This window comes from Notolepis coatsorum (assembly GCF_963971535.1).
Source record: "Notolepis coatsorum genome assembly, chromosome: 7".
Lineage (NCBI taxonomy): Eukaryota > Metazoa > Chordata > Actinopteri > Aulopiformes > Paralepididae > Notolepis > Notolepis coatsorum.
This window is the reverse complement of record NC_140171.1, coordinates 55,686,165-55,701,979: the sequence shown is the minus strand read 5'-3', so window position 1 is coordinate 55,701,979 and position 15,815 is coordinate 55,686,165. Positions and strand designations below refer to the sequence as shown.

At 43.8% G+C, this 15,815-nt stretch overlaps 1 protein-coding gene across 1 annotated transcript in view; it reads left to right on the top strand.

Moving 5' to 3' along the window:
* Positions 1-15,815, top strand: part of LOC311231665 (sodium channel and clathrin linker 1-like) — a gene marked incomplete at both ends in the record, with an annotated part of 128,244 nt that overhangs the window by 107,669 nt on the left and 4,760 nt on the right. The window contains 2 exons of the mRNA XM_084318293.1: positions 13,396-13,474; positions 13,596-13,691. Coding sequence (XP_084174419.1) covers positions 13,396-13,474; positions 13,596-13,691 — 175 coding nt within the window. The remainder of the gene's footprint in view (positions 1-13,395; positions 13,475-13,595; positions 13,692-15,815) is intronic.

The following is a 15,815-nucleotide window of genomic DNA, read 5'->3' as shown; positions in this document are numbered from 1 at the left end:
CCGGCATTTTCGTCATGCTTTGGGTTATTTGCTCCATTTTGATTCAGGAAATCCTCAGCTTCAAAAGGTGTATATGGACCTGACCTGCGGCCGTTATTGCCCAAGAATGATAACAGCGCCGGATATGATAGCCTTGGCTTGTAGCCGGCTTTGTACAGCTTTTGCATCACATCTTTGTATGGTAGACGTCGGATGATGGCCTCTTTGCTCAAATCTTCGTAGATAAATATTGGTTTATCACCATACTTCAGCTTCCCACGTTGGTTGCGAGCATATTTGATGATGTCATCCCTTGTTGTAGTTTTCCGCAGAGTGACAATGATGACTCTCGGCCCATTGATACTTTGCCCCTGGGAACCGATTCTGTAAACTTGTTCCACTTCTGGCACTTTGTTTGGATCGGTGTTATCCAAAATCGTTGATAACACTTTTGGAAAGTTGGTATCTTCGCAGTTCACTGCTTCATCAAGCCCCACAATGCGGATGTTATTCCGCCTGTGGTAACGTTGGGTTTCTAGTTGCCTCTCCATCGCTTCTTTTTTAAGATCTTTTATTTCTCTCCGGAGTTCTACTTTCACTTTTTCCATATCTTCTCCCATCTCTGTCATGCTACCTTCGTTCGCCTTGACTGCATGTGTAATTTCTTTCACCGTATTCTCCACTGTCGTGATTCGCAAGGACTGATCGGCGATCGCTCTCATAACCTGTTCGAATTTAGTATCGATGTGTTCAACGTGTGCTTTGAAAGCTACCATCTGTTCTTTATCAGCGACCATCAGTTCTTTTATCAGGATAGTCAGAGAGTTGAAGTCGGGTGGAGTGGTGGTGTTGAAGTCGAGTGGAGTGGTAGTACTGCTTTCTTCAGTTGGCGGCATATGGTAGATAGATGCAGTGACGTTGGAATCCATAAATCTGGCTGCTCTCGCTTTCACGGAGCTTGATTCTGTACCTTCTGTTATGTTGGTCTCTATTAACTCTCTTTCGGGGACCGTAATCGATGATCCCGGTAAATTGTCCTCTTCCTTCTCCTCCTCGGAGCTTGTCGCCGTCGGCTCAGAACCAGCGACGGTTAGGACGTGTCTTCCTCGTTTTGTTACGTCCTGCGCCGTTGAAGTTGCCGTAGTTATTTTCTCTGTCGCCTTTCTGCCTTTAACCATTTTGTCTTTTGATATGGTTAGTAGAGGGTCTTAACAATACATACGATGTGGTCTATTCTCTTTCTTTACTGTCCAAATAATGTTTTTAAACGAAATTAGCGTTGGTGGGAGCGGAGCAATTGCAAAATGCGTGCACTACATGTTGTGCTAAAACCGGAAGTTTAATAGCTTTCTTTGAATAGTTTCTCTCCTGTGAAATACAAATGTTCAACAAAACCATCGACATTGACTCAGCTAGACCTCTTTCTTATATCCGCAGCACTAAAATTGAAGATTTTTCACTCCATAGATTAATCTAGATACATTTATTTTAATGCTTTAAATAATTTAAATTAATCTCAAGTTAAAGCATTAATTTTGACAGCCCTAATATATATTCTTTTGTAATTATGTTTTTGGTAGATTTTAATTTGTTTGTTCTACCGGGCAGTCCGGTAGAGAGAGAGAGAGAGGAAGAATGGGAGACAGAGCGGGGGGGAGACATTCGGCAAAGGACGCCGGGTCCGGGAATTGAACCCGGGTCGGCCGCTTCACGGCACAGCGCGTTACATGGGTCGCCACTTGGGTGCCCGGGATTTTATATTTTACCTTGATATAAGATCAGTGTAATTTTGCTTCCTGGTGAATAGAATAGAATAGAAATACTTTTATTATCCCGAGGGAAATTTGACACTGCAAATTGCTCAACATTAAACATTTAGACGGAACAGGTCACGAATAAGAATAACAAAACAAATCAAATTGCCTAAGATAAGAGTAGAATAAAATAGAATAAAAATGGAATAAAACATACAGTAAAAATATACTGAGGTCTACAGTAGGTGTAGTATTGCACAGTGCTGTTTCAAAAGTAAGAGTCCAGGAAGATGGTAACTGTCACTCTGTGCTCAGTGATGCAGTGAGGCACAGTGATGCATTGTATAGTCTGATGGCTGTTGGAATGAAGGACTTCCTGTGCCATTCAGTGCTGCATTTAGGTAGTATGAGCCTAATGACTGAACATGCTCCTCCTGTCAGCCAAGTCTGTGTATAGTGGGTGGGAGGGGTTTTCCCTGATGGCCTGGAGCTTAGCAAGGCTCCTCCTCTCCGCCACCCTCGCTAGGGAGTCCAGCTCCACCCCAACCACGCTACTGGCCTTCCTGACCGCCTATTGCTTAATGACAAGCATAGAGTGCTGCTTTTGCTTCCGCGTTTTCCCTGATTGGCTGCGCCATGCCCCGCGGCAGGCGCGGCAACCGCAGAGCAGAGCGGCAGAGCGAGCGGAGCAGCAGAGCGAGCGGAGCGGCAGAGCGAGCGGAGCGGCAGAGCGCGAGCGGAATTAGGTAACCGCCGCAGTAATCAGCCAAGATTTTCATTCGGCGCTTTCAGCTCACCTGGCAGAGCAGCGGTCCTGCGGTTCGTTGTTGACTAGTTTGAATCCCATGAATTTTTTTTTTTTAACGTGATTTTTTTTTTAACGTGTATTCTTTCGCCGGTTAAGGTTAGGCATGGTTAAGGTTAAGGTTAGGCATTGTTTCGGAGTTGGTTAAGGTTAGAACGGTTAAGTTTAGGCGCTGTTAAGGAGCTGGTTAAGGTTAGAGTTTGTCAAAGAGAATGGCAATATTCTTTCTATGGTTAAGGTTAGGCATGGTTAAGGTTAAGGTTAAGGTTAGGCATTGTTTCGGAGTTGGTTAAGGTTAGAACGGTTAAGTTTAGGCGCTGTTAAGGAGCTGGTTAAGGTTAGAGTTTGTCTTAGAGACAGCCTATTTCCGCACTGCCGCTCTCCCGCGTTGCCGCGGTCACATGGTCAAATTGTCACATTCTTGCACTCTATGCTTGTCATTAAGCAACACGCTTCCTGACCAGCTTATCCAGCCTGTTTGTGTCCCCTGCTCTCAGTCCGCTGCCCCAGCAGGTCATAGCGTACAAGAAGGCGCCCGCCACCACCGACTCATAGAACATCCTCAACATCCTTGTACAGACATTGAAGGATCTCAGCCTTCTGAGGAAGTAGAGTCGGCTCTGGCCCTTCTTGTACAGTGCCTCTGCGTGTTTTGACCCGTTCAGTTTGTTGTCGATGTGCACACCGAGGTATTTGTACTCGTCAACCAAGTCCACATCAACTCCCCTGATGGAAACAGGGGTCACAGGTGCACTCCTCCTCCTCCCCAGCTCCACCAGTATTCCCTCTCGTCACCGTCCTTTATACATCCCACTATCGCAGAGACATCATAAAACTTCTGAAGGTGGCAGGACTCTGACCGATAGTGGAAGTCATTGGTGTAGACGGTGAAGAGGAAGGGAGAGAGGACTGTCCCCTGCGGGGCCCCGGTGTTGCTGACCAGTCTGTCTGACACACAGCTCCGTAGGCGCACGTACTGTGGTCTGCCCGTCAGATGGTCAACAACCCAGGACACCAGGGGGGCCTCTACCTGCATCGCCTCCAACTTCTCACCCAGCAGCCCAGGCTGTATGGTATCAAAAGCACTGGAGAAGTCAAAGAACATGACTCTCACAGTGCTCCCCGGCTTGTCTAGGTGAGTGTAGGCTCGGTTCAGCAGGTAGATGACAGCATCCTCTACCCCCAGTCAGGGCTGGTAGGCGACCTGGAGTGGGTCTAGGTGGGGTTTGATCACCGGGCGGAGTTGCTCCAGGACTAACCTCTCCATGGTCTTCATTATATGAGAGGTTAGAGCCACCGGCCTGTAGTCCTTGGACGTGCTGGGACGCGGCACTTAGGGACAGGGACCACACAGGAGGTTTTCCACAGTGTCGGGACTCTCTGCAGCCTCAGGCTCATATTGAATATGAGCTGGAGCACATCACACAGCTGAGAGGCACAGGTTTTGAGTACATTTGGGCTCACCCCATCAGGACCAGCAGCCTTGCCTGCGTGTAACTTGCTCAGCTGTGTACTCCCCTGGTCTGCAGAGAGCCACACTGTGGGGGTCTCAGGTGTTGGGGGGAGGAGCGGGTCTTCGAGCCTCGCGGGCAGACAGGCTGCACCAGAGATGATGGGAGGTAGGGAGGAGGGAGGGGGTTGCTCGAGTTGAAGGGCTGAGAGGTGCGGGGGGGGGGGGCATGGACTGGCCATCTGGCATACCGGGAATGTTCCCGGTGGGCAGACGCATCTTTGGGCCGTTATGATTTAATACAAAAATATATATATATTTATAATAATAAAAAAAAAAAGTTTTACGTTTGGTCAACGACCGGCCCACTACTAGGCTGGGACAGCAGCCCATTGGTACTGACTGACACTGGGCTGGCCCAATCACATCTCTTACTAAGCACCCCCCCGCCAGTCGTGCAGGTACATGACTGAGATGGGGCTGTGGTACATGACTGAGAGGGGGCTGTGGTACATGACTGAGAGGGGGCTGTGGTACATGACTGAGAGGGGGCTGTGGTACATGACTGAGAGGAGGGCTGGTACATGACTGAGAGGGGGCTGTGGTACATGACAGATGGGGCTGTGGTACATGACTGAGAGGGGGCTGTGGTACATGACTGAGAGGGGGCTGGTATATGACTGAGAGGGGGCTGGTATACAGGACTGAGGGGGCTGGTACATGACTGAGAGGGGGCTGGTATACAGGACTGAGAGGGGGCTGGCTGGTACATGACTGAGAGGGGGCTGGTACCATGTATTGGTACTGACTGACACTGGGCTGGCCCAATCACATCTCATACTAAGCACCCCCCCGCCAGTCATGTGGTACATGACTGAGATGGGGCTGGTAGATGACTGAGAGGGGGCTGGTACATGACTGAGAGGGGGCTGGTATACAGGACTGAGAGGGGGCTGGCACATGACTGAGAGGGGGCTGGTACATGACTGAGAGGGGGCTTGTATACACAACTGAGAGGGGGCTGGTATACATGACTGAGAGGAGGCTGGTACATGACTGAGAGGGGGCTGGCTGGTACATGACTGAGAGGGGGCTGGTACATGACTGAGAGGGGGCTGGTATCATGTATTGTGCATCATTGTAGGTCAAACCATTAAAAAGTAAATTTCCACGGCAGCCATTTGGGATTTTGGTCTCACAAATTTCCCCCGCCTTTTTTAAAAATACACCCTGGCTAAATTTATTTATTAACCCTCCTAGATGACAAATCCATTGAGAAACTAAGTGCCACAGATGACCCAACTACTAGGTCCATATCGTATCATCATAATATTATTTAAAAAATCATTAGGATAAGGGTTCCCTTGATAAAGATGCATGAAAAGGCTGTATAATATACAACACCTGTAGCTCAACTGCAAAAACAGCTTATTTGATTTGATTAGATTTGTATTTGGAAATTAAAAACACATCATAAAAACGAATTATCTTGACCAATTTGTATTCCTGAGGATATCACCTAAAAGCATTCATTAAAACACTTATTTCCAAGGTGGTCCTCGATGGAAGACATAAAAACACAGCACATATAGCCTACTCAACTGCACATTTTTGCTCAACTGCAAAAAATGTATGCCTCTTATGTATTAGCCTACAGGGAAAAACACATTCACAACAGGCAGCAAAGTAAATTTTCAGCCAATTATGGTAATAAGGTAACTATTAGGATATATATGGTATGGATTACTTACTCTTATAACTTATTATTGTGGTAGCTCTAGTCTCCACCTATACAAATTGTTTTTGTGCTGTCCATTGATCATGCATCTTCACGTGGTAGGCACATTAACTGTAGGTCAAACTCCCCAAACAAACAAGCACACCATTGATTTAATTGCCATATAAATCACATACAGAGATCTAACTATTACTCCTCTCTGAACATGAATATAAAACAAGAAGGTGATCTATTAACTGTGTAAACCTTATGCAATATTCATCATTGATATTTGAATACTTGAAATCTGTATGAACTGAGTAGTTAGTATCAAATGAAATAAGATGGAACAGCTCCATGCATTCATTGAATAAACAACTATTTGCTCATTACCACTTACCAGTATGGTATTGTTTAAATTGTACAGATCTTTGCACATCTTTGTCAGGGAATTCCAACAATTCTGGACCTGAATGTACCAGTTAATTGTAAGCAGCTCTCTCTCCTTATGTCTAGTCAAGCCAGGTTGTGGAGGAGAGAGACAGGGATGAACAGGCTATAGACTACTTTGCCCATCCTGAGCCTGCTATAATGCAGATGTTTTTACATCACCACCCAAAACAAGATACAGCCAAGAGTGAGTGAGTACACTGGTCCACTTGCACTGGTACACTTGTCCATGGCACTTACTACCCAGCTTTGTAGTGGTTTGGGGGAATAGTACAGTAGGTACGCATATTTAAGGGGACCGTAAGGATGGTGTACTGGTGGGTGGTGTCCGACCGATTATGGTGGGCCGGTCTGGGCCAAAAATGCCAGGGTCGATTTTTGGTCCCAGTCCAGCCCTGATCAAACCTATTGTAAAAACAGGTTTAGCTCATTAGCCCGGTCTACATCTCCATCCACTCCCCTTCCCCCCGCCGGTTTAATGCCGGTTATGGTCTGCATTCCAGTCCACACTTGTTTGATGTTATTGTTCTCCAGCTGGCCTTCCAACTTCCTCCTGTATTTGTCTTTGCCCTCTCTGAGGGTGCGGTTACACCTTTCGTTTCATTTTCGTATCATTGTCATATGCGTTTCGCCGCGACGTCGTGCGCCTCGAGTCACACTTTCGTTTTTTTTCCGTTTTTGTCACCCGAGCACACTGATGTAGTACACTGCCAAAGCAGTAGGTGGCAGTAGGTGGCAAACATGAAGGCAATTTCAACCAATCAGAACTTTTGAATGTGCCAATACACTTCCTGGAAGCTCCAGCAAAGAAAATGTCAATAAGGCAGGCGCCTATGCCGCGCCACCATCTTGCCTATTTACTCAATGCAGCAATTCTTTTTCAGCAAAGCCTAATAAAAGTGCAATAAACAAAACGGATACATTCACTGTGTGTTCTGCCTGTCATTTGTTGATGAAACAAAACTAACATCAACACAAGTGACCACCAAGAGCGGATAGTTTAGTCTAAAAAACGATCGGTAGCATTGTTAGCTGCATGCTAACGTCAATGGAATTTGCCATTATAACAGTATAGCATTGTGGCTAGAAGCTAACGTTAGCTCACGCTACTTAGCCAGCACCAAACTGATGATATCGGGAGCTATCAGTGGTTAGATAACATTAGAGACAACGCTGTGTGTATTAAACAAAGGTGAATAGATGACTGGGCCATTTTGTTTAATGCTTGTTAAGTTGAAAGAGGAGCTTTGAGCTAACAGGGTTTGATAGCTAACACTAGCTCATGTTATCCAGTGGCAGTGCCAATCGGTAATGCTAGCAGAATGAATGGATGTAAACTTTCTTTAACATATTGCATATGGGTACAATACAATACGGCTCAATACAAACAATTGTTAAGGGGATGCAGACTGTTGTAGCTTGGACTGGGGTCCTTATAACAATAACTTGACAACACATAGTAGCTGCAGCTATTTGGTTTGGGACAGCTCTCTGTCACCGGAAGGGCACGCAGATGGTATCTACTGCGCATGGGCGTTTTCGCAACAACGGCTCATGCAGACTACACGCTGTTGTCTGCGCGTTTTTTAGCGTTTCTCCAAAACGCAAACACAATTTTGCGTTTCAGCCGTATCCACAAAAAAACGCCAAAAAACGCATTTCTGTGTAATAGGGACATGAAACGTATTCAAAAACGTATAAAAAAACGCCACAAATACACTAGTCTAACCATGGCCTGAGATTGATTCTCAGAAGCCCCTGAACTCGTTTGACCTCCCTGTTACCTGCGTTGAAAGCCCTCTTCTTCTCATTCAGTGGGGCTTTGATGTCCTTAGTGACCCATGGCTTGTTGTTAGGGTAGCAGGTAACAGTCCTAGATGGAACATTGGAGTCCACACAAAAGTTGATGTAGTCTGTGATGCACTCATTGATGTAAACCCATCAATGTCCTCTCCGTGGGGCTCACAAAGTGCCTGCCAGTCTGTGACCTCAAAGCAGCCCTGTAGTGCCTCTTTGGCCTCCTCCGACCACCTTCTCACAGTTATTTTGGTTGCAGGCTATCTTCTGACCAGAGGCACATAACAGTGGTTGAGGTGAACCAGGTTGTGGTCCGACCGGCCCAGCTGTGGTAGTGATGAGGAGCTGTATGCCTCCTTGATGTTGGCATAAAGCAGGTCTAGGGTCCTATTTTCCCTGGTGTGGCAGCTGACGTATTGTTGGAAATTTGGTAGTGATTTGTCCAGTTTTACATGGTTAACATCCCCTGAAATGAGGATTAGAGCCTTCGGGTGTTTCGTCTGGAGATGTGCAATAGCGCCGTGGATGACGTCACACGGGGCAGTCGGGTTTGCAGAGGGGGGGATGTAAACCGCCATCATGATAACATGGGGGATTTCTCTTGGCAAATAATATGGTCTGAGTCCTACAGCTAACATCTCTATATCCGGGTCACAGTGTCGCTCTTTGATCGTAATATGGCTGGGGTTACACCATCTCTTATTAATAAATAAAGCAACCCCCCCTCCTTTTCGCTTGCCGCTCCCGCGGTTACGATCAGAGCGCACAATCTGAAACCCGTCTATAGAGACATTGCTATCGGGAATATCTGTGTGCAACCATGTCTCAGAAAAACACATAATGCTACACTCACGGTATTCCTTTTGACTGCCGGCAAGCGCGGCCAACTCATCCATCTTATTTGCCAGAGACCTCACGATAAAATGGAGGGGAGATATGGTTTATATCTCCTTCTCTCTCTCCTTGCTTCAGCCCTCTTCTGTCTCGCACGTCGCCCTCTTCCTCGACATCCCCGAAAGCCACCGTTTGTCCTTAGTATCTCCTCCGGGAATATGTTTGATAACTCCGGGTTGTTTTGTTGGCTGTAGCCCGCCGGCTGGTTTGCGTAGCGACAACAGCTGATCTCTCGTGTAAACAAAGGACGCTCCGGTCAGCTGTTGTCCGCTCAAGAGTTGAGAAAGTAATTCCCCCATCAGCCAGATGGACAAAAACTCTTACGACTTAAATAAATAAGGACTTGTGTCCAGGTAAAAAAAAAAATTACAATAAAGACGTAGAACTTGAAAAAGTACAGAAAGGGGTAGAGCGATCTGCAGCTGCAGCCGTCTCAGGCGAGCCACATGCAAGGGTTTTTAGGCAATTCTCCTACACATCCCTTGTGGATTGTATTGTATTATATATGGAGCACAGTAAATATTGGACACACGAGCATGCAATTGAACAACAATCTTGTCATATAGTGGTAAATTAAAGATCATTATTTTGCAGAAAAGTGGAGTGTACTCCTTTTTTAAGAACAAGCTCTTTAGCAAAGGTCAGTTCAGGACCCTGGATAGCATCACCATCCTTGATATGTGGAGGCAGGAGAGATAAGGATGGATACAATTTAGAGTCAAGCTTGCCATAACCAAACTCACCAGCCAACAACACACGCTAGATAAAAGGGAGGTGAGACGAATTAACACATTGAGTGCCACGCCCCTTCCGGGAAGTGACTACTTCCGTGCCGCCCATTAACCCCATGTAAACGTAGTTGTAGTTTGTAGAACTAAACTTATATTTGATAGTATCGCTATGGGTCTAATAACGTCCTTGAGTCTCATTGAGCTGCTTCTGGTCAATGTGCAAAAAACTGATTATTTTTTCATCCGTACATTTCCATTTTATACCGTTTTGAATATGAACATAGTCCGGCCGCTTTTGAGCAATTCCAGGGAAAAGACACAAACAGCGTTTTTGTGTAATTCAATAAACACGTTGTCATTTTTCGCCCGATTATCGGATCTTCCTGAAATCAACGCTAGATCATCACTATTATCCTTTGTCGTGCACGCATGCAATGTGGCTTAGACCGGCGCGCCCCCTGCCTCCTGCAACCCAACGGCAGAACAGCTAGACACATAAACACATATAGCTTCAATCGCAGTAGAAATAAATATCAGATCAACGCAAGCTTTCATATATGGTGTCCTTACCTGGTCTCTGAAGTAATGGAAAAAAAATAATCCAATATGAATTATGAATGGATATAGATAATGAAAGAAATACGTAGATCTACGTTTCCGGCACTCAACGATCGGACGACAGAAACGTAGTTCTACGTGAACGGCACTGAAAGTGTTAAGGAAGAAACATCAAAGCACACCAGAGACATACCAAGCCCCCATGAACACCTGATACATACAGTACCAAGCCCCCATGAACACCAGAGACATACCAAGCCCCCATGAACACCTGATACATACCAAGCCCCCATGAACACCAGAGACATACCAAGCCCCATGAACACCTGATACATACCAAGCCCCCATGCACACCAGAGACACACCAAGCCCCCATGCACACCAGAGACATGCCAAGCCCCCATGCCTTCATCTCCTCCCGCCTCAACTATTGCAACTCCCTCCTCACTGGCATCACCTCCCGCTCCCTCCATGAACTGCAGATGGTCCAAAACTCAGCCGACCGCCTCCTCACTAACACCCGGTCCCGTGAACACATCACTCCTGTCCTCCACTCTACACTGGCTCCCGATCACGGAATGCATCAACTTCAAAACACTACTCCTCACCTTCAAAGCCCTCCATAGCCGCCCCCCCCCCCCTACCGACTGACCTTCTTCCCTACCGCCCCACCCGTTCCCTCCGGTCCTCCACTGCTTCCCTCACTGTCCCTTCATCCAAGCTCAAAAACATTGGTGATCGGGCCTTCTCACGCACTGCACGTCGACTCTGGAACTCCCTCCCTCAGACCATCAGAGACTCCCCCACACTCTCCACCTTCGAATCGCCCTAGCCTTCAACCTTCCCCAACCTTAACCCCCCCCCCACCCCTCCAACCTGTTTTGATCTTTGTTACTGTGGCCTTATGTTTTCTGTGTATCATGCTGTTTTCCCTGTTTCCCTGTGGTCTTATGTTCCTTTTGTTTCTTTGTTTTCTCTGTTTTCCCCACCTAATGTCAGTGACTTTGTGTTCCTGAGAAGCGCTTTACAAATACAATGAATTATTATTATGAACACCTGAGACACACCAAGCCCCCATGCACACCAGAGACACACCAAGCCCCCATGCACACCAGAGACACACCAAACCCCCACACCATACAAGTTTATTTTTAATTTGCAATTTTCTTTATTGGACATTTTCCACAAACAGCGGATTACCAACAACGACAAAACGGCCTACATCGGTGGCATCGTTTTTTTTAAATATATTTTATTTTCAGATTTTATAGTCACAAATACACATCAAGACAGATCATAAAGAAAAAAACAGTTGCCAGGCACTGTCGCATCAATGAACAAACATACACCATGTCATATGTACACTAATAACAAAGGGGCTAAATTACTGACAAAGAAAAAGATTACAAGGGAGGACATTGAGAAGCACTCATGTTCTAGCTAAGCATTCCAAAATACAACCTCTCTCAACGCTTTGAGTGCCAATGACGAGATTACTCGTTTGTTCATGCCGAATGGAATGGCGATCAGGAATTGGAATAATCTTTTTGGAGAACATCTGATCTGAGGTAAGGAATCTATTTTACCAGTCTTAGGATAATCAGAGCTTTTTTCACAGAGATATCAACATGGGCCCTATGTGTGTGTGTGTGTGTGCTGATCAGGAAATGAGATAATCGATTTTTCAGCCCGCTTCTATAGCGTGCATAAGTACACATTATTATTATTATTATTATTATTATTATTATTATTATATACTATCGATAATCTAACGTTTATTTGAAAACAATTCATAAATAGGCAGAAAAATGACAATGTTTTTTGTGTATTCCAGAATATTCCAGTAAAGGGTGTTTATCACAGAATCTTTATATTTTCCTGAAACTTTCAAAAAAAGAGTTTTTCAAAATGGTATAAAACGGAAATGAACCGATTAAAAAAAACAATCTGTTTCGACAATGTTGACTGCAAACAAGTCGTTGATAAGCGACGGCCAGATTATACACATAATTTAAGATGTAGTTTATGCGTTCGCAAATATGAGAGCTCTATCATTGAAGTGGACGTTGGCACTCAAGTGCTATTTCTGGCGCCCCCTGCTGGCACTCAAAGTGTTAACGTCTGTAAGACCAAGGAGCTCAGAACATCAGTGGATGTGAGCTTCCCTCCATCCAGGATATATACAATGGACGTCAGAAAAGTCCACAAGATTATCAAAGACCCCCAACCACAGACTGTTTCAGCTGATGCCGTCTGGCAGACTGTACCACTGTCTCAGACCAGCAGACTCCGCGACAGTTTATTCCCCCCACACACGCACACACACAATCACACACAAACATGAGAACAATTAAACACACGCACATATACACATCTACTGCACACACACTGCACTTTACAGACTGTATCCACACTGTACTATACTACTCAAAACAAATATGGGCAAATGTTCTTTTAAATTCTGGGGAGCCACAAATTGGAATTTGCTACCTTCACAGCTAAAATGCATTAGTAGCCGACACGATTTTAAGAAAAAAGTCAAATCATGACTCCTCGACAATGTTAAAAACTAGATTTTAAAATGCATTAAAATGTTGTCTGATACATTGTTGTCTGTGGCTACTTTTTGTACTGCATTTAAAATGTACATGTCTATGTAGTTTGTCAAATTGTTATTTGTGGTCATGTTTTGTATTGCTTGTCTGTCTGAGACCAAGGACCACAATGGAAATAAGTCTTGACTTTTTTGTGTAGCATCCTTTGATGTTTTCTGGAATCTTGTATTTTTTTTTAAATGTCAAATCAAATCAAATATATGTTTCTATTATATATTGTGCTATATTAATTAATGCTACTTTAATATAATTTGTATGCTGCTATTTCATGCTACTTATATTGCTTTATTGTATTCTATTACCATTGCTGCTGTAAGGTCGAGGAACCAAACCAAATAATTTCACTCCTGTACTTTTATATGAAGATGTGATAATAAATCATCTGAATCTGGAGGTGGATGTACACCAACATCTCAGTAGCAGCTAGAAATAATATGGACTTGTTTTGCTTTAAGCAAGAGTGAGGTTACACAACATTGATCAGTGTGGGAACTGGTTGATTGATGGAAACATGTGAAAATGAAAAAAAAATGCTATTTTGTAAACAATCTTAATAAAAAAAATGATTTTATTAAATAAAATGAAAAATGTAAATACAAATATATACTGTATACACAATTCAGCTCATGGTTCATATGCTTTCAGAACGGAGTTGAACCGACAGAAGCAACGGTCTCAAGAGCTAGAGATCCAGCTGGAGACTGATCATGAGACTGTTGCAGAGGTCAGTGTAAAAAACACACACATGCACTTATCATTATACATTGGAGTGTATTTGTGTTTTAAACGGTAGAGTGTATGTGTATTAGTGATGAAACTCATGAAAACTAGCTGTCTGTGTCTAGAATGAGAGACAGCTGGCAGAGTACCAAGAGAAGGCCAGTCGTCTCCAGAGGCGGCTGATGCAGGCAGAGCAGAGGGCAACCACTGCCACACAGCAGGTCAGAGGAGACCCCATCATACTTAGTTTGTGGAGGATGGCTGGGTAACAGAGTTTAGATTTTCTTATATAAAGTGGTATGAAATACTATTGAAATTCAGTAGTGTAATTGATTCATTGCCGTTGGCTGAATTACTCAGGTCTGTGTTCTGGCTGCATTCCAAGCGGGTCGGGCAAAGTTTTAATCCACTCCACGACATGCAAACTAAAGTTTTATCCATCGACAACCGAATACAACAGATGCATTCCCGATGCATATATTCATCTCTCAGACTGATGTGATATCTTGGATCTAGCTAGCTAGATAACCCTAGTGCTTAGTAATATACTGGCGTTCGTCAAGATACAAAATGGATCTAAGGAATTGCATCGCTCTGAGGGAATAATTAAGCATCGCTGTTGGCAAATATCAGGACGGTGAAAAACAAACCCGAAATGAGGCATATACATAACAGTATTTTTCACCATTAGTATTCCATTTATTGCGTAATGTATAGAGCTTGCTTAATTTGTATTTTCATGACACATTGCATCCTTTGTTTTTGTCACTATCTTTCATCATTGCATAGGTTTGTCATGTCCTATTCCTATAAAAAAAAAAAACTTATAATTGTACTATATTCTATTGTGTTATATTTAATTTAGGTTATATCCCATTTAATTTTATTCAACCTCTTTATTAACAGTTGTACAGCCCTGGCCTATATTTGATTTAATAATTATATTATATTGTGCTATATTTAATTTAGTTTATATCTCATTTCATTTTACTCAACCTCTTTATTGAAAGTTGTACAGCCCTGGCCTATATTTGATTTCATAATTCTATTCTATTCTATTGTGCTATATTTAATTTAGTTTATATCCCATCTAATTGTATTCACCCTCTTTATTAACAGTTGTACAGCCCTGGGCCCTCATTTATCAACAATTCTTAGAAAGTGTTCTATTTTCGTTCTTAAGCACAGAATTTAGAATGTGTGTACGTACAGAAAAATCTGGATTTATCACACGTCCGTAGACGTGTCCCACGCACACTCTGTGTTGATAAATACCATTTGTTCTTAACGTCTATGCTCGTGCACGATTATCCATATATGGTCATGAAACACCCCCATGGGATGTGAAATAATGGACTAAGCCGAGGGAACTCAGAGAAACTTCACTGAGAGCGAGATTGATCACCGAGGTCTAACCAACTAATTCAATGTATACAGCATTTCCCGTTGTGAACAATCTTATTTGGAAACATGACACACAGAATAATAGTATTTAGCGTTTTATTTTAAACAATATTTAATCGTATGATTATAAACATTTTTAGAGAATAAATAAATCCAATGAAGTTGTCAAGTTCACACTTCACAGACAACTCCGCTGAAGAGGAGGGAGCGTGTAGACTATCTTCGGTGCGCCGGGAGCCAAGGATGTTGACTGACCCAGTCCTGCTACAGAACCAGCACATTGACAGAAATAAATGACAAGCTGACCTGACATTAAGCACTGTAATGACTGAAATGAAATCAATTTCAGCCGGCCAACTCTGCGCTCTACAATGCCTATTGTGCGCTTGTGAGCCCGTGGTTCTGGTCAGAGTCATTATGGCTTCAGTCAGTGGATAACCCTGATCTGCATTTAAGTGATGTTTTAATTATAGATTCCCCAGTAATAACATTACAATTGAATTAAATACAATTAGGCCTGAATGAGTCGTGTTCCTCCCAGCCACCGGCAACGACATTATCAGCCAAAATGCGCATCGCAGATTATCTGTACATTGACCGAGTGGAATCCCGTTCACATTACTGGATTTGTTTATTGATGGAGCTTTGAAAGCTACATGGGTACAGTCTATTGCTCCGATGATGTTGGGTAACCTGGCGTAAAATCCTTTCTTGGCCTCCTGTTATTGATATATGGATATTGTATGTAGTTGGGGGGGGTTGGGGAAATTACGACATCGACATCCAACACTGCGTTTTGGGTCTCAAATTACGGTACAAATCAAGGAGAATGTGTCTCGGGTAGCGGACTATACTTAATATTATTATGTTCTCTCTCTGCAAATAGACTGCCCTATATCTATATATTATTATTATTATTATAATAATAACGCTATGAACCA